The sequence below is a fragment of the Mastacembelus armatus genome, chromosome 8 (genome assembly GCF_900324485.2).
Source record: "Mastacembelus armatus chromosome 8, fMasArm1.2, whole genome shotgun sequence".
Lineage (NCBI taxonomy): Eukaryota > Metazoa > Chordata > Actinopteri > Synbranchiformes > Mastacembelidae > Mastacembelus > Mastacembelus armatus.
Genome location: NC_046640.1, coordinates 21,052,677 through 21,070,573, shown reverse-complemented (window position 1 = coordinate 21,070,573; position 17,897 = coordinate 21,052,677). Strand labels below are relative to the sequence as shown.

The following is a 17,897-nucleotide window of genomic DNA, read 5'->3' as shown; positions in this document are numbered from 1 at the left end:
TTTTATCTCGTGTGTTTTTGTGCTGTTTTTAAAGGACGACTGTGCATCGATATCGTTTTTTAAAAAGTCAGGTGAAAAGGTTTTTTTTTTCTTTTTCTCTAATCAGTCTGCAGGGTGCGTGTTGGAAAAAAAGATAGTCCAAACGACTGGATACAATAATTTGATGACAGGAGAATAAATTCAGTGAAATAAAATCTATAATAATAAAACAGCAGAGATTATAATGTAGGGAAAATAGTCCCTGCCGTCACGGGGGTGTTGGCGAGTCACAGTGTATAAATACGCCGGGTTGTCAAACAGTAAAGTTTCTCTGGAGCCTCCATGCGAACTGTCAGCTGAAGATAACCTGCAAAAGCCTTTCACCGTCTCAGACTTGGGGCAGCAGTTTGAGGAAAATCACCTGTGCGAAGGCGAAGACCATCTGCTGGTCAGCACCACAGCGACGAGCCGACACACCCGTCCTGAAATAAAACCTGGGAATTAAAAGACAAAACGCAGGAATCCAAGTGAAGCTGGAGCATCAGTAAACGGTGGGTGAGCGATTACCTGCGTGAAACGGGCTTTTTGTGGTTTTAATGTCCGTATGAGGGTGTTAATTGACTGCGTGTTGCAGTGAGCTGCTGTTTTCTTCCAGTAGATTTGAATGATCTCCCAAACGAAGGGCAAAGGGAATAGAGACACAGCTTTGTTTTTTATTTCTGACCCTCTCAGTGCGCTCTGCTCTGATGTTTATTAGTTATCTTCTCCGTTTCATTGCCCAGTGCGCACACACACTCATAGGTCGATGGTTCTGTTCGCCACCTAATTAGCGTCCAAACTGGATTTAAAGCGACGCTCGGTCCTTTCTGCTCTGGTGGCTTCTGACCGACACATGGCCCTGATCCCTAGCCAGACCTTATGGTACCGGGGGCCTGTCATCACGCATGCAATCCTGGCTGACATTTTTCCATCTGTCCCTGTGCACACAGTTACCAGACATCATCTAAAACAAAAACACATCATGATTTTTATGTCCTGTGTGTGTGTGTGTGTGTGTGTGTGTGTGTGTGTGTGTGTGTGTGTGTGTGTGTGTGCTGACCGCGTCTTTCCTGCAGGCCTCTACGGTAAATGTTGCTCTGACCCCCGGTTCTAATATTTTTCCTTATTTCCTAAGACGCTTTTGTTGTACAGCTTGTGCTTCTCGTCAGGCACCGTGAGGAGCTGACGTGTGGTGGCAGCTGTGCAGCACACAGCGCCATACATTTGACAACGAGCCCATGTAAACAAAAATATCTGTGGAGATCCTGCTGTTCCTCGGAGCTGCTGCAACAACAGCCTGTAAAAATGAAGCCAGCTCCTTCAGCCTGAGAAACAGAGCTGCAGGAGCAGATACAGTTACAAACATCTGTCAATATGAAAGATTTGGATGTGTCTTTATTGGACAGCCATGATTCAAAAGCAATTATTACACTCCTGAAACAACATGTTAGGTATTCCTCTAGTGTCATTGGATGACATTGGCGCTTGTTTATTTTCCTATTGCTTCTTTCGTACATAGAGAGTATTGAAATGCAGCTGAAGCTGTAGGCAGCTCTGTGCACTCAGGGTTTGTAGTGATGATGGTTGTTGCAGGTCATGGACTGGTGGAGTCTTGTCTCACTCAGTTTTAACTCAGAGGATTCAGGGAAATATGCACCACAGATGATGCAAAATGGGAACCTATTTATAACCCATTTGAACCCCCCCCCCCCCATCCTATTCTTCAATGTCACCTTTTTCATGCAGAAGGAAAATGTAAATGTCATCTTGAACTGTCGCTCCAGCAGCCCCTCGTCCAGCCTGTGCAGCTTCATCTGCCAAAACATTAGAATCATCTTTAATCGCAGGCGTCTTTCTAATCTAGGCTGCCGAATCCCCATCTGGCAGCAAAGTGAATGTGAGTGAATTGTTTGTGTGTGTGTGTATATGTAGGGGGGAGGGGGGTTATCTCACGCACTGCATGGTGGGACATGGTGTTCTCTGGAGTATATTAACTGTCCTGCCATTTTATCCTTCTTCCTCAGTGATTCTTGTTATTTGTGTGTGTGTATGTGTGTAGTCTGTCCGTCAGGTTGGACTCAGTGTGGTGGTGAACGGGCCAGAACGTGTGACTGTGTGTTACAGCAGTGAACAGGAGGCATGCCATGGGATCGGATTCAGATTATAAAGGATTTATGAAACCCAAAACACAGCATCTGTTACATCCATCAGTACATCCTGCAGTTCATGGAACCAGCCCACATAAAATATTTAGAGTTGGTGAGCGTTACCGAATAAGAATAGTAATTGTATAAATAGCAGACCATAACAAACATATATACAATATGGAGCTTTCCCCTTATTTATTCCTCCTAAGTTTGATACCTCTAACACATATTCTGTATTTTTGCTAAATTATAGAAATAAAATTCTCTAGTCTATTTAAAGTAACTTCAGGACGTGTTAGACCAGTGTCAGGTTTCTGATCGATGTTTGTTCTCACAGGTTGGTGCAGAAAAGCCTCAATCCATATCGTAATAATCAGCAGATCTTTGTTTCTTGCTTTGATCAGGATGGTATTGAAGCTCTAGTGTGACATTGACATGGTTAAATGAAAAACTATGAATCTAACTAAAGAATTTACACAAGCGTCTCTTGCTGATTGTGACCAAATGTTTTGTTTTGAGGGTGAATGTGTCCATTAAATATTAGTATGATTGAATGTCTACAGCTGAATAACAACAAATTCCTCATATTGTTTTCAGGTGAAATGACTGTTGTATTTATTTTTCTTCTTCTTCTCAGAGTTGGGACCTGAAGACAAAAAAGAAAACAGTCTGTGACCTGCTGCCCTTCAAGGTGCCTTTACCATGGTGACCCTAAAAGAATCATACGCTTTACAGTAAGCCAGAGGGAAAGGTCCTTGTTACAGTTGCCTCGCTTCATTGTCAGCACCATCATCCTAAACATTCCCACGACGGCGCGAACCAGGTGCAGACATGCATCTAGAAGTGAAGGTCGCCCTCAACTTCATCGTGTCCTACCTGTACAACAAGCTGCCTCGGCGTCGAGCTGACCTTTTTGGCGAGGAACTGGAGAGGATACTGGTGTCTCGTTTTGAGGGTCACTGGTACCCGGAAGCCCCTCTTAGGGGTTCAGCCTTCCGCTGCATTCACCTGGGAGCGCCGAGGGACCCGGTGGTGGAGTTGGCTGCCAAAAGAAGCGGACTGGACACGGAGGAAGTGCGTGCAAATGTTCCCGCAGAGCTGAGTGTGTGGATTGACCCTTACGAAGTATCCTACCAGATTGGAGAGAAGGGGGCAGTGAAGGTGCTCTACCTGGAGGACCCCCCAGGCCTGGGTTGTGAAGTCGAGAGGGCTGAGGGAGGGATGCGAGAGGGGAAAGGAGATGCAGACACAGAGGAGGCCAAGATTCTGGGTTTTAATCCAGACGCTCAGGTGTTTGTGCCCATTGGAAGCCAGGCATCTCCTGCCCTCATGCCATCACTCTCCAGTTCTCCCACACCTCTGTCTGCCCAATCCTGCCCTGGGCTCTTCAGCTACACCAGCTCCAGCACCCCTACCGACCCTGCAGCCCACTCCTCCAACACCTCTACCCCTTCCCCACCCAGCGGCGGGCTGCCCTACCTCGCTGCACAGCAGCCCTCTGCTCTTCCTGCCACCCGCCCTCAGCCCATCACCTTCACCACAGCCAGCTTCGCCGCCACCAAATTTGGTTCCACCAAGATGAAGAAGTGCAGTGGGGCGGGGTCGGCAGCCAGCTCTGGAGTCGTCGCCCACCCCCCACAGAGAATCCTCTCCCGCTCTCCCACCACAGTGTCTGCACCAGAGCTGCTCAAGCACAAGCCCCTGTCTCTGTCCTTGCACTCCCTCGGCGGTCCCATGCCCAGCCAGCTCTCTCCCAACGCCAAAGAGTTCGTCTACCCAGGATCCCCGGGCCCCCTTTACTTTGATGCTGACCCCCAGCCCATGCAGCCTCATGCCAGCCCTTTCCAGCCCCCCCACACTGTCAACACCCATCCATCATTTGACCCCTTCTCTAGCCCTCCTCCTGCCCAGGGTGTGGGCATCATTGGCAGCAACGGAGGAATCTCTTACATGGAGAAGCCGCCATTTGTGGAGGGTTTAGGAAGCTACAACCTGCAATATCCAAGCCAGTCCTTCCAGCCTGTTGTGCTGGCCAACTAAGCCTTCAGCCGTTTTGATAAGCGTTGTCGTAGGAGGAGATGGGTGTAGGACTGTGATGCTCCAGATATTTTCAGTTTTTCTAAGAAATTGTTCTAATACTAATGCAAGTTAAGACTTAGTTTTACTACAAAGATTTAAAATACCACATCCACTGAACATTTCATGTGATTTGTTTGTTCATCCATGAACCCCAACCCCACCCTGCCCCTCTGTCCTCTGCTGTTTCCTGTTACATTCTATGTGTTGGCTTTCACAGGAGCGGGAGGGGGTGAGTTCCTTACTACCCTGAGTCGTTGCCAATCTCTTATGTTTATTATTTTGCATTGAATGTTAATGTGAGATTTATTTTTCCTTGACTTGTTGTCTAATGGACCCGGCTCTAGTATAGCTCCATTTTGCACTGCACTGTCATGCTGTGAAAAAGGACCTTGCCAAGTCCTGCAGGGAACGACGGCTGTGGAAAGCTCAGCACTTTGCTCTGCCCTACTTGCCACAGATACAGAGAGGGGGCTCTGCTGTCTGTGTGGAGAACTGTTCTGTTTTGTTGGGGTTCAGCAGGATGGAGAGACTCCTCGTTTGTACGGTGGGCTGTTACCTTTAAAACACACTCGTGCACGGGCACAATTTGACTCCGTTGTTGTCAGCAGGGTGTGTAGTAAAAGTATTTTCTCATCAGCTGGAGTGTGTACATGACATAGGTTTAAATGAGGCGAGAGAGGTGGAAGAGAGGAAAGGGAGCACTGGGGTGTGAAGGGAGTGCTGTAGTTGGATGTATTGCACCTGTCGGGGGAAACTGCAGCGGGAAGGTCAGGGAAACCTTGGTCAAAGGCAAATGAGTCTTTGCATTTTAAGACAATAACCATGTGCTGATACCTCAGCTTTGCATACAGGGGTGTCATTAATGATTTCATTCACGTTGGACACACGCGCACACACACACACACACACACACACACACACACACACACACACCCACCCACCCACCCACACCCACATGCAGGAATATGTGCAGGTCTCTCAGTTCTAGTCAGCAGTGTGTGAAGGTGAACAGGCAGAGAAGGAGGTGAGGGGGAGGGGATGCAGCAGCAAAGCAGTGGGGCCTGTGATAAATGGTTTAGCATGACTTTGACTATGAAGGAGAGGTTTTCCTCTCAGTGGAGAAGAGACACGGAAAGACAGAAGGAAATTGAAGAGTGAAGCAGCGACAGGCTTCTGTAGCCTGTCGCTGCTTCCAGGCTTTATTGGCTTAGAGAGCGACACTTTAAAACCCAGGGCACGTTTCTGGTGAGCTTAAACGCTGTTGAAGCCAAAGGCTCACAGTATTCTCTCCCTTCCCTTGAAATTCTTCAGTGATCCCGGCATCTCTGGCTGCTACAAAGAAAAACCAGACATCTACAGTTCAGGCTGCTCGGTCTCTTTTCCCTGCTGTCGTGATGTGGACGTGGACACGAAGATGAATGTGCTTTATTGACATGTGGTTTTTGTTGCTTTATTGGATCGCTCATCAGGTCTCTGCCGTTCCTAACATATCCACACACACACACTCTCTCTCTCTCTCTCTCCCCCCCCCCCCCCCCCGTTTGAGATATCAAGCACTTTACTACTGATTCTGTGTGTCATCCACAGATGTGAGAGCTAATCCGTGGCTTTGTCCTCCGTTTGGTCCTGGCACATTTTATTCAGCTGTCATGAAACGCTTGAGAGATTCAGGATTTGTATTTAAATGCACAGGTGTGGAGATGCTGCCAGTCTAGTCCATTTCTGAATGTTTTCTAGACTTGTACCCATAAGTGTTTTGTATGAGGTGACCCATGACTTGTGTCCATGCTGGTAATGCAGTGTGACAGTTGGTCATATGCATACAAATTTTATTTCTTTTTTTTTTTTTTTCCTTCTTTAAAAGGGGAGGTAAACAACTCTGTAAATGTTATGAGCGTGAGGGGAAGATTTATGGTTTTGTAATTTATTTCCAATATTTCTATTTTTTGTTAGTTTTTGCAAATTATCACTTACATTTGTATGAGTAAGACAAGTCCAGGAATATGTCTATAAAATGTTATGTTAAGATTCTTTGTTTAGTTTCTTACATGCTGAGGTTATTTTTTCAGAAAATACCATGAATATATGCAAACTGAGACAAAAATAAAGATGTACAGAATAAAGAATTGAATGTGTATTGTACCTTGTAGAGCATTTGTCTAAGACGGGTAAATGTATTCATTCTTTAAGATGGGTTTGGAGTTGAAGACATGAATGTTTACAGTGGGTTTGTGTAGGAAAAGATGGCTAAAATCACTTTCCTGTGCTCCCCCAGTAGCCGTAACAACACTACTCCCACAGACAGAACGTTGAAACCAAAAATCTCAACATGTCAGATTAGTTTTCTTCTGTTCATGTGAATTTTACCCCAATATTTTCACCCTATTTTTTTTTTTTTAAACTGCACAACAGAATTCCTCATTAACATCCCCTTTTAGTTAGTTTGCTGCTGCAGTACCTACACCCAGAATATATTCAGGTCTATAGGAATAAAATATCTTTAAACTCACTTCCTTATATTTCTCATCATGTTACTTTATTTCCTTTTAAGTTTGTTCAGTGGGTGGTTTTCTTCTGACAGCCTGGTCCTTTGGTCCTGGTACTATAGCCATATCCCAGGCTGTCTGCTTACACAGATACTCACCCTTCTCTAGTGCAATGTAACGCCATAGTTGAAATTACCCTGAAGGAGCCAAGAAGGGGTTTCTACCTCTCTGCACCCAGGAAGAAAAACGTCCCGCTATATTTCTTCAACAGGAAGACAGTGTTACTGCAGCTTTGGAAGGATGAGGGAAATGAATGTGCTGTGAATGTGGTTCTGATCTGTGGTCAGTCAACCCTGGTTGGGATGGCCTGCAGAACATAAACAAGAAGCAGCTTTTTGGGTTGTGTTTCAAAGGCTATTTGCTCATGTGGACATCCAGTATGTTTTTTCACCTTTGTTGAAATTCCACAGTATTAAGTAGGTGTTAAATTCCCCGTGTAAAGAAGTCAAGCTGTAGAGATGAGAGACCAGTGGATGTGACTGTAAAAACTAGTTTGTGTTTCATGTTTGGGAAGAGATTACACTTTTAAACACAACACAGAAAACACAGGCTGTTCTACAACCAGGACTGAAAATATACAAGAAGGCAAAACAAGAATTTTGTATTCTGATGTCCTTTGCTTATATTGATGTGTGCATTTTATTTTGCACTTTGGAATATTTCATTGTCATAAAAGAAGTTTATTTTCTATGTAAAATTAACATTTAAGAGTAAATGGATATAATTAAAAGTTCAGATGATGTATAAATATAGTGCTTTCTTTCCTGCCTGTATTTTATTTTTCCTATTTTGTATCTGATCTGTACACCCTGTAGATGTATAATGAATCTTTCACTACTCAAATGCAATGACCTGTTTTCTGTGCTGCCCCTTGGGAATGGGGAGTTACTATTGCAATTTCTTATTGTATCAGATTCTTTTTTAAGTTTGTAATAAAAACAGATTGGCCAAAATAAGCATGGAAAATGAACTAATTGTGTCGTCCTCATTGTTTCCAGACGCTGTTATGAAAAATAGAAAAATGTAGCGTGACTTGAATCTTCATCCTGGTCACAGATAAATCCAGATGCCTTCCCCGATTTATGTCATCCTTAGTTAATTCTGACCAGGTTGCAAATCAAAGGTTGTAAAAGTAGATCTGTGTTGCTGAGATTGAGATGATGGAGCAGTGTGTCCTTTTATTGCAGTAAACTCATCCAAGTGATGTTTGATCAATAATTCAAAGCCAAAACTTTCAAATGGTGAGTTGCAGGTTGTTCACCGCCCAGCTCAGCTGGACCCATCCCAGCACATATTACTTTATATTTCATCACCCAGCACTTTGTGTATGTCTGCCTGTGTGTGTGTGTGTGTGTGTGTGTTAATGTGTGTCTGTATGTATGTCTCCCTTTGTATTTGTCTCTTTGTCTTTCTTTGTGTCTGTGTGTGTGTCTGTATCTTTCTCTCTGTCTGTGTGTGTCTGTATCTTTCTCTCTGTCTGTGTGTGTCTGTCTTTCTTTGTGTCTGTGTGTGTGTCTGTCTTTCTCTCTGTCTGCGTGTCTGTATCTGTCTCTGTCTGTGTGTGTCTGTCTTTCTCTCTGTCTGCGTGTCTGTATCTGTCTCTGTCTGTCTGTCTTTCTCTCTGTCTGCGTGTCTGTATCTGTCTCTCTGTCTGTGTGTGTCTTTCTTTCTCTCTGTCTGCGTGTCAACCTGTGTGTGTCTGTTGGATGCAGACAGCTGTGAGCTTGGCTCGCTCTAACACTGGGCCCTGCTGTCTGTAGTGACATGTAGTGCTGTGACATTAACATGCATGGCTGGGCTCCTCTTGGCTTCTCTCCACATCTTCATCGCCCACTCACTGCATCCCATCTCCTTCCTCTCCTCATGTCTTTAGCTGCATCCTTATTCTCCATCTTTCTCTGTCTGTCCTCGTTTGCTCCACCACCACCAACTCGCCTTTTTTCCCCATTCTCCGCCACCTCCTGCTCTTCCATCCCTCTCTGTTTATTCTCCTCTCTGTCCTCCATCCTCCCAAACACCTGATCCCTTCCTCTCCATGTCCCTCTTCCCAATTCCCAGAGCCCCTCCCTTTCCTTTCTCCATCCTTCACACAAACATCCCTGTGAAGCTGAATCTTTGAAGCTGCTACTGCTGTTATGCAACACTGCTCCCCTGTGTGTGGATGTGATCATTACGCAACATCTCCTACTCTGGAATACTGATGAGCAGCAGGGCAGAGGCAACAAAGGGACAAAGAAAACCAAATCACATTTTCTGTGTGGAAATGAGCACATGGCTGAGGAAGGCGTCTCTGTTTGTCAACCAAACCGTGCTTCTCTTGTCGTCTATTGCTTCTTTGTCCCTAAACCTCACTGAGTCCTGCATTAATGCAGCTGCAGCTGGTCAGTGACTCAAGCAAGGTCAAACCCAGAGCCCACATGTCATTAAATCCCAATTTATTTCATATGCATGATACAAGATACTGTTAGGACATTGAACTTCAGTTCCATGTATCCTGTACACGTTTAGGACAATACAAAAACATTTAACATAACATAACATATATATTTATATAAAAAGAAAAACAAAAAAATGTTTCTAGTAAAGTAATGTTTAATTTTTTTTTTTTTTTTTTCCAGGAGTATCGTAGCTACTTTGAATAGTAAACAAGGACATAGTGTTGATGATGCGAAGCACCAAAACCAGTAACAACAGTTTCAGACCAGAACTGGAAAACATCACGTGTTAGTTTGTGCCATCTACAGACAAAGAAAACAATCACACCTTCACTTTTACAGCACCTGCCTGTGGTGTCACAACTGCAGTTTTTATGCACTGATTTATGGGCCCAGATATATCTGTTATTTACTAATAACACATCTCTCTCTGGACAGGTCATGCCTAATTTTGCTTGACAAAACTTTCTGTTAAGCAGGTTCCTGTTACTGAGTGTGAAACTAACTTAACTAAGTCAACATGCACAAAGAGAAAATGCAGTTTTTTGTTTTTTTTTTTCCAGGTGGCAGAAGTGCAGGAGTTATTACTTTATCTGTAGGTGTCACACGTCTGATCCTCAGGTGTAAACACTGCTTTCCTATTGTGTTACAACCTGGAGAATCTGTAACCTGCTAAACATCAGTGAGCAACAAGCCAGTTCTGCACCAGAAAAAGAGACTGCTACATACCAGATGCTGTACCATGAACCATCTGGATTTAATTCTTTGTAAAAGCTTCTCTTGGCCAGTACCTTCACTCAGCCTTTTGCAGAACATTGTAATTTACTTAAAAATAACTAGACATTTGCATTCATCAACTATACTGATGTATCAACAGCCTAACGCAGTTAATGTCAAGTCTGAATGTCAATACAAAATAAAACATAAAGGTTTGCTATAATATACCATCAGGAAACTGAAACAAACACAGAAACTATCAAGAAAACGCAAAAACACAACTGATCCAGTGTATCTAGATATAGATCAATCTTGGTAAATAGAAAACAATCCACACAGTGATCAAAAGACGCGATTTTCAGCTGATTTCAGCTGATTTTCACCCCAAGGTCAAAGACTAGCTGCAGGAGCATAGGTGGCGCTATTCTGCGAGTCATAAAAACAGGGCTTTTCTTTTGACAGAGCTGTACAACAGACCCTCCTGTCCAAAAACAGATCCAGTTTGAGTGATGGATTACAGACGTAAGTACACTTGGTGTCAAATATTCAAGAGAAAAAGACGAGTTCACTGGGTGTCATGCATTAGAATCCTAGACTACAGAGGATCTAAAGTGGAAGCACAAAAGACTTTGGGGCGTCTCTAATCAGTACATCAAAGCAATTTTACATACAACATCACTAAAATGAAACAAGCATTACAGAGGAGTATTATTGCCACATTTATGTTCTTTCCACGATTACATCCATCACGATGTCTGTATCGGCCGAGGACACTTGAGCCAGAGTCCCATAACAGTCTGAAATGTATTTACTAATTTGGACAAAGACTCGGCCACTTTGGCAAAAATTCAATCTAGGTTTTGCCAAATGCAACTAAGCTGCTTTTTATGTGCTCTCTGCTTCAGCCATTAGCAGCCCCTGCTCCACTCTCAGCCATTCAAAACAGGAAGTGTTGGATGAGGTAAATAAGAGTGTCCCCTGTCCTTTGCGTGTTCAGACGCTTACTGTATTTGTGTATATGGAGGAAAGATACCCCGTACAACTATAGAAATCTGTGTTTAAACAAACATCCAAAAGCACAGTTTGCCCATTTTCCCTGCTTTGTCATTGGTTTCATTAGAAATATTGTTCCTCAGAGGAAATAGAACAATGTGACATATTGTTGTACATCACAATCAACAGATGCATTATTACCATCAGAATAAATACAGCACTCATTGACTATTTGGCAAATATAAGAAATAGTACTGGGTTAATAAAGACACAGTCAGAATCCCTGTCTTAGGAAATAAAGAGAATCTTTTATTTACAGGAAGCTGTCAACTTTGGGCCTGCCTGAAGATCAGTCCAACTGTCACTGCACTGTGAGCAAGCCGGTGGCCCCAGCACCCTCTACTTGCAGTGTGCAGTAAAATAAACATCCCTACATCTGAACACACCCCTCCACTGGTGAGGGCCCTGAAGATCATCAAACATCTGCCTTCAACAGTAACCTACAGAAAGAAGCTGCTCCTTTTCTCCTGTTTCATCTTTTAAGGAAACACAAAAATCTGCCTAATAAACTCATGTGTGAAGTTAGTATAGAAAACTAATTTGCAGTAGTTTTAAACTTTGGGTCATGCATTTTGTTTTTCCTTAAAAAACTACTGTCTCCACGGTAGCTGTGGCAGGTATGGTAGAGCTGCCATCACTAGAATCTTTACACAAGTGTGTAAATTAAGATTATTTTAAGTAAAAGTGCAAAAATTGATCACACACTAAAACACACACATATATATATGTGGTGCCGGGAGATGACTATATATACAAAATTTTTTTAAACAGCATTTTAATGCGCACAGAGGCGTGCATGTGGATTACAAGGAGGAAGAACTGTGACTAAATCACATCACTAACGGACTCCCCTTCTCCTCTACTGACCTGAGGTCTTTGCTTCTTCTCATCAGGCTCATTTATCTGTCCGACCCTACTCTACCACGAGTCTCAGACGGAGCATTTTAAAGGAAGTGCAGACACAAACTTAAATGTAACACAAGGAAAAATGAGAGATGGCAAGTGTTCACCGCCTTCTAACACCTCCCAACTCACTCATGCTTTGGTCCACTAAGAAGAAGTGCTGTGCAGTGACTAAAACTGATTTGTGTCTAATTTAAAAAGCCCGTGACTCTTCTACCAGCCCTGCTCTTTTCATAATTCTTAAGTTGCTTGAGAAAGACCATATTTTCCATGTGCAATGGACCATGGGAGTATCCACAATCGTCCCCTTCCTCTCTGAGTGTAGGAGCCAGGCGCTCTCCACAGGCCTTCCTGTGACCACCGCTCCCATCTTGCCTCACTGTCTGCCAGTGTGCATCCAGAACTCCAGGATCATGGAGTCAGACACAGTGACTGGAGGTCAGCAAAGGCAACAGTGCAAATTTGGATTCCCTTGGTGTTTGTGTCTATGTTGAATTCTGCGGGGAAGGGAGTTCTGCTTCTGTCTCAACGAAACTTCATGGGTTTTATTGTGTTCTTTACAGCGGGCCGTACTTGGCCTCATATCGGGCCAGGATGTTCTTGCAGCGACCACAGTCTTTCCGCAGCTCAGCCACTTGCTGCCTCAGTGCAGCATTTTCCCGCTCCAGAAAGGAGGCACGCACCGTGATCTGGTTCTCCTTAAGCCGTCGGGCGTCACGAGAACGCTTTGCCGCCAAATTGTTCTTCTTTCTCCTGGACCAGTATTTGTCATCCTGAGGATGAGATCATCATCATCATCATCATCATCATCGTCATCATCGTCATCATGCACTGTACACACAGTTCACTCTGCCTACCTTCTGTTCATCAGGAACAAACACTTTCTTTGCCTTCTTGATCATCGGCTGCGGCTTCAGCTCCTCGTCGGAGAACTTGTGTTTGCGCGGGTTGAACAGCTCGCCCCCCGGCACACTGGACAGCACCAGGTCTGTGGGATCCGGCTGGAAATTGATGTCCACCTCGATGGCATCAGGGTCGATGGGGGAAGGCGTGTTACGTTCTGCAGCTTTAGAATCTGTAGGTGGAGAGAAAAGGTATGTTTGGATCCAAGAGACACAACACAAAACAGCTGGAACTTGTAACCTGTGAGAACCAGAAGGAAACTGTACGTTGCTAATCAATCTGAAAAATCCTCAGTGAGACTTATCAAGTTAACTTTTAGTTGTGACATTAAGTTTTTTTTTTTATTATAGGCAGACTAAGTTCTTACCCAACAAAAAACTCACTGTTTTTTCAGCTTCTGTATGTTCAGTGAGAACCAGGGATCTGACAGTGAATTAATATTTGCACTAGAACATTACACTTAATTTTAATTGCAGCTGATCTTCTACACCTGATCCAAACCTGCATAATACATGAGCCAGAGTACAGGCGTCAATTTCCAGTGTGTGTGTTGACTGAAGTCACGTTAGTTACTAAAAATCACAGAAACCAAAGCTAGAGCTGCAGGCAGCACAAAGCGAACCAGGATTCATTTTAAATCATCCAGAGGATTATTTACATTTGACAACAAACAAAACATGATAGTAAAGCCAGGACTTGTAAACAGCAGTAATGAACGAAGAGGAACCCTGTATTTATTAAAGAAAACCCCACAGCTGTTTAACAAAGATTCCCCCTCTATGGACATACCTATTTTCTTCTTCTTCACTTCCACTTCTGTTGTCTCCTCAGACACAGATTCCTCTTCCTGTTCTTCCTCTTCCTCCTCCTCATCTAGTTTTGCCGGTTGTAAGGTAGTGACCGTCACCGTCTCCTCTGGATCCGAGGCGGCAGCAGAGGTGGCTGAGGCCGGGGGCGAAGATGTGGAGGCAGAGACAGCAGGCGTAGCAGTAGTGGCAGCTGTAGCAGCAACCTTGGCAATGGACTTGCCTTTGCTTTCCACTGAGGTCAGAGTCTTCTGCAGCTCTTCCTCCTCCAGGCTTACGGGGATCCCATTCTCCAAGAGGAACTCGTCCAAGTCCATGTACTCTAGGTGGAAGGTCTCCCCGTCATAGGGAATAGTCTTCTCCCAAATGGCCGGGGTCAACGAGGCTGACACACCTCCAACACCACCACCGCCGCCACCACCAGCTCCTCTGGAACCTCCACCGCCGCTGGCTGCACCAGCGCCCCCTCCCTCCATGTCCTCAGATGAGCACAACTTCTCCTTCTCTATTTCTGCATTAAAGACAGGTGGGGACATAGTTAAAGAAAAGGCTGCTGGGAGGAAGAGGTTTTCCTGTGCACACATGACTTCAAGGGTCCATTCAAAACGCTGAATGAAAACAAAACACACGCACAAAACGGCCAGTTCGGAGAAAGAAAAAAAAAGGCAGGATGGGAAATAATCAATGGGGTAAACAGAGGTGGGTGAAGTGAAGTGGGTGCCAAGATGAAACACAAGACTGAAATGAGCGTGGCCGAGCAGTGTCTTTGTGTTTGCTGTGTGCACAGAGTGGCTGCGCTGCTGGGGGAGCAGCACAGAGCAGCTGGAACTTTTTGTTCCTTTCTGCTTCTCGCAGCCTCAGATGAAACTGGATCAGTGCAACATATGGCACGTCCGTGCAAATCTCACCAGAACCTTATTTAAACGCAAAAACCAGCCACAGAGGGATGTGCACGGCCAATTTAGCTTCGAAACCAAACAAGCAACAAAGAGGAAACCCGAATCTTTCCCGTTAAATCTTACCGTCGTCCCCTTCCTCCAGGATGTTCGGAGGGGGGATGTCCATAATCTTCTTAATAACAAAAGGGAACGACTTTTGCGGAGCCGCTGAAACGACGTTACCGTTGGGTTGAACCGCCACTGCCGCCGCGGCTTTGCCTGGCATTGTTCCCTGCCAAGCTCCGAGCGAACCGGACCGATGTTCCCGACGGAACCGAGAGCTGCTTCCTGTCCCGGAAAACGGCACAAACACGATGTTGGCTTGTTGTTGCGAGCAGGTTTGTCAACACTTCAACACTTCTGGACGCAAAAAATAACACAACACAAGCCCCTTGTCCTCTGTGCCACCGAGCGCGCTCATTGGATATTCATGACGCGCAGGTTCCGCCCACTCGCCAAATAGTAGAATCTGATTGGCTGTCAGTGTAGTAACGTATATGAATATGTATCACCGTGAGTGCGCGGAGTAAACGGGCGCTCGAGCGAACTTGTGCACGCTGAGATCGGTTCTTCAAACAGAAACCTACACAGCCCGTGCAGGGGGCGCGTGCTAAATCACACCTGTGCACGAAACAATCATGACAAAGGATTAAAGTGCAAATCTGCCCCCGCGCACCCACAAACCACCGCGCACCACTTTCCGTCTCCACGCGAAGATACACGTGGCCAAACACGTGCCTCCGCACCCACCCACCTCACGTGAAGGTACAATCTGTACAGGGGCGTGGCTACGAACACTTTGCACGTGCGTACCAAGGCGAGCTGGAGCGGACACGCGCGAGTAATGCGTGCACAGCGGTAAATAACACAACTGCCTCCTTTGAATTTCCTTCAACTAAATAAAACATTCACCCAAGCCTCATATTTTACAGCGACCGCATCAAATTTATAAAACACTTATATGCAGTTTGTTTTCCACATGCCACAACAAGCTCACGTTCCCATGCACGCGCTACCAGAGTGCGCGTGACAGGGAGCGCGCACTCCCTCTCTCTCTCTCGCCCTCCCTCTCTCTTTTCTGCAGGATGGTAGAGTTAGGGAACACGATGTTCAAACCGCACCATGCCCCACCTCCAGCATTAATCTGTTGTTTTTACACTTCACCACGGTAACACGCCGCAAACAAAGTGCATGTGTGTGTCTGCTGGAGCTGCCGAGCCAGTTAAACTGAACACGCCGCTCTTATAGAAATGGATGGTGCAATAGGCAGGAATAAGTGTGTTGTAGGTCAATACTAAAGCCATGAGTCTTAAATTCCCTCAACAGAACCACATAGAGGCCCATTTAAAAACACAGAATATCATATATCATATATTTTATGCATTAGTCCAGCTGTAAAATGTGATGTATTACTCTATTATGGCCCAAATGCTGCTTTAGTCCTGAACTGTCAAGGTTATTGGTTACTGACAATGTAGTGAAATAGCCTTAAAAGAAGTCTAGTTAACAGGCAGCATTTCTCTGCTGTGTGACAGGTGAACCAGGTAATCACTCAAATTTCATCTGCTGGCACCTTTACAGCCTGAGGATGTTCTTCAGTTGACAGTTTGTACTATATCATTATTGTCAGGGTATACTGCTCCTGCAGCCAGTAAACAATGAATCATAGTACTATTTGCAGTAAAGATAAAATGATGCAACATTTGGACAGAAGGATGTTTGTCAAACTGCAACTTCAGAAAGTCGGTGATAAACATTCAACTGGGTCACAACCCTTTTTTTTTAAATGATGAGGTACATCCCCTGTATGTGTGCACACAGTTTACAGAAAATAAAGTTGCCACTAAATATCCAGGCAGAGCTCATTAAAAAAAAACAAGCAAAAAAAACAACAACTCTGTTTTGTGTCTAATACAAAACATGCAAACATCCTCTGGTCCTGCCTTAAACACTTCCCAGTGCCCTCTACTGTCCACGCATATCCATGGACACGCTGCAGGTATGCAGGCATGAGGTTCAACATTTATTGACCACATAATTGGTTTCTGCCTGGAAGGTAATGTTTATAGACCATAGTAATGGGGCCCAGAAGTCGAGCATGTGAGGACAAAGCTGAATAAAGCAGAATCAGTTCTAGCTGCACATGTTGCACTGAGGAACCAATGAGAACATGTTTCTGTCAATAACTAAACAAACCTGAAGGAGAAAAAAAACACCAGAAAGAAAGAAAGAAGGTAAGGAAGGAAGGAAGGAAGGGACGTCCCGGTGCTCAACATATGATCCCAGCATAAGTCACATAAATGACTAAAACACCAAACAGCTGAATAAACAAAGTAAGCAAGAAGGCAGACATGAGGAATGCAGTGCACGAGCAGCTAATGGCCTAATGAGACAGGCTGTTTCAGGGCTGTTGCATCAGTTACAGGCTGTTGTGTTTGGGAGAAACAGCCCAGTCTGAGCTCTACACCACCTCAGGCACCTTAGGCACCTAACTAAAAGTCCTATTGGGTAAACAGACTCAGTTTAATACAGTCCACTTCAACAGCAGCACAAACTCCCAAATGACCCCGGGAACCGTTCTCTGAAACAGGTTCTATTAACAGACAACAAACAATAAGAAAAAGTCTTCTCTTATATCGAATAGTATCTAGTCAACATAAGTTACTGCAGTAGAAAGTTGAGCATCTGAAATGTACTGTAGGAGCAGAAATAGTAAATACCGTGTACTTTCACAGGTCAGGCTGCTGCAGTTTACAGTAACAACTTACCACCTTGTGTTTCTGCTTGAAAAACATGAAAAATATTCTTACCTGTGTCATCAAAGGCCGGAAAGGTGAAGGGATATTCAGCCAAAGACTTGAGGAGATCAGGAACATCGCTCCTGTCTCCAAAAAAGGTCTGCTTTGCTCCTGACATGATTCACGTTCTCCTGAAGACCAGAAACTGAGACTGTTTGCTCTCAGACACTTCGTACCAACTTCGCAGCAGCAGCAAGTCTCATCACGGGCGCTCCTGCGTGTGTGTTATCATCAGCAGCTGGAGCCACGCCCCCAGCTCGCTGCTGATTTGCTGACAGCTGAGGGGGGGCCTGTCGGTCACAGCACTGAGCCAATGAGGAGGCAGGGGGCGGGCTCTATGAAGGACGGCCAAAACAACAACAGAGCACACGCCAACCACGCACGGCAGCACGTGCGAACAAGAGTACGCTCGAGGCCAGGTGTACCCAACATTCCCGCGCCATCTAGTGACCAGGTTGTGTAGTACTATGAAGTATTATAAACAGGGTGCAGGAAGTACTCAGATCCTCTAGAAATGCTTTCAGAATGTTACTGCAGTAAAAGTCCCAAAGTAT

General features: G+C 44.8%; 2 protein-coding genes across 5 annotated transcripts; one reads left to right on the top strand and one right to left on the bottom strand.

The window, feature by feature from the left end:
- The first annotated feature begins 163 nt into the window (after positions 1–163).
- tob2 (transducer of ERBB2, 2) lies at positions 164–7,916 on the top strand. Of its 3 annotated transcripts, none has more exons than XM_026325659.2 (2): positions 164–530; positions 2,803–7,916. In XM_026325659.2, the coding sequence occupies exon 2, from the start codon at positions 2,997–2,999 to the stop codon at positions 4,203–4,205; it is 1,209 nt and encodes a 402-aa protein (XP_026181444.1). In that variant the 5' UTR covers positions 164–530; positions 2,803–2,996; the 3' UTR covers positions 4,206–7,916. The 3 variants fall into 3 exon arrangements, with proteins under 3 accessions (XP_026181444.1, XP_026181445.1, XP_026181446.1); XM_026325660.2 differs by lacking the exon at positions 164–530 and adding an exon at positions 1,718–1,915 and having other exon boundaries at positions 2,805–7,916; XM_026325661.2 differs by lacking the exon at positions 164–530 and adding an exon at positions 2,014–2,277.
- Positions 7,917–9,208: 1,292 nt separating this feature from the next.
- tefb (TEF transcription factor, PAR bZIP family member b) lies at positions 9,209–17,554 on the bottom strand. 2 transcript variants are annotated; one of them, XM_026324161.1, is made up of 4 exons: positions 17,356–17,554; positions 13,591–14,118; positions 12,756–12,973; positions 9,209–12,671 (listed from the first exon to the last, which is right to left on the bottom strand). In XM_026324161.1, exons 1-4 carry the CDS (start codon positions 17,459–17,461, stop codon positions 12,456–12,458), a joined length of 1,068 nt encoding a protein of 355 aa, XP_026179946.1. In that variant the 5' UTR covers positions 17,462–17,554; the 3' UTR covers positions 9,209–12,455. The 2 variants fall into 2 exon arrangements, with proteins under 2 accessions (XP_026179946.1, XP_026179945.1); XM_026324160.2 differs by lacking the exon at positions 17,356–17,554 and adding an exon at positions 14,630–15,039.
- Between the last annotated feature and the right edge of the window lie 343 nt (positions 17,555–17,897).

What these genes read in the sequence shown, in the direction of transcription:
- tob2 (XM_026325659.2), top strand. Translation starts at nt 2,997, where the DNA reads ATGCATCTAGAAGTGAAGGTCGCCCTCAACTTCATCGTGTCCTACCTG.
- tefb (XM_026324160.2), bottom strand. Translation starts at nt 14,771, where the DNA reads ATGCCAGGCAAAGCCGCGGCGGCAGTGGCGGTTCAACCCAACGGTAAC. An exon ending in CCTGGAGGAAGGGGACGACG is followed by an intron (nt 14,119 to 14,629) that starts GTAAGATTTAAC and finishes TCTTTAATGCAG; the next exon opens with AAATAGAGAAGGAGAAGTTG. An exon ending in AGTGAAGAAGAAGAAAATAG is followed by an intron (nt 12,974 to 13,590) that starts GTATGTCCATAG and finishes CTCCACCTACAG; the next exon opens with ATTCTAAAGCTGCAGAACGT.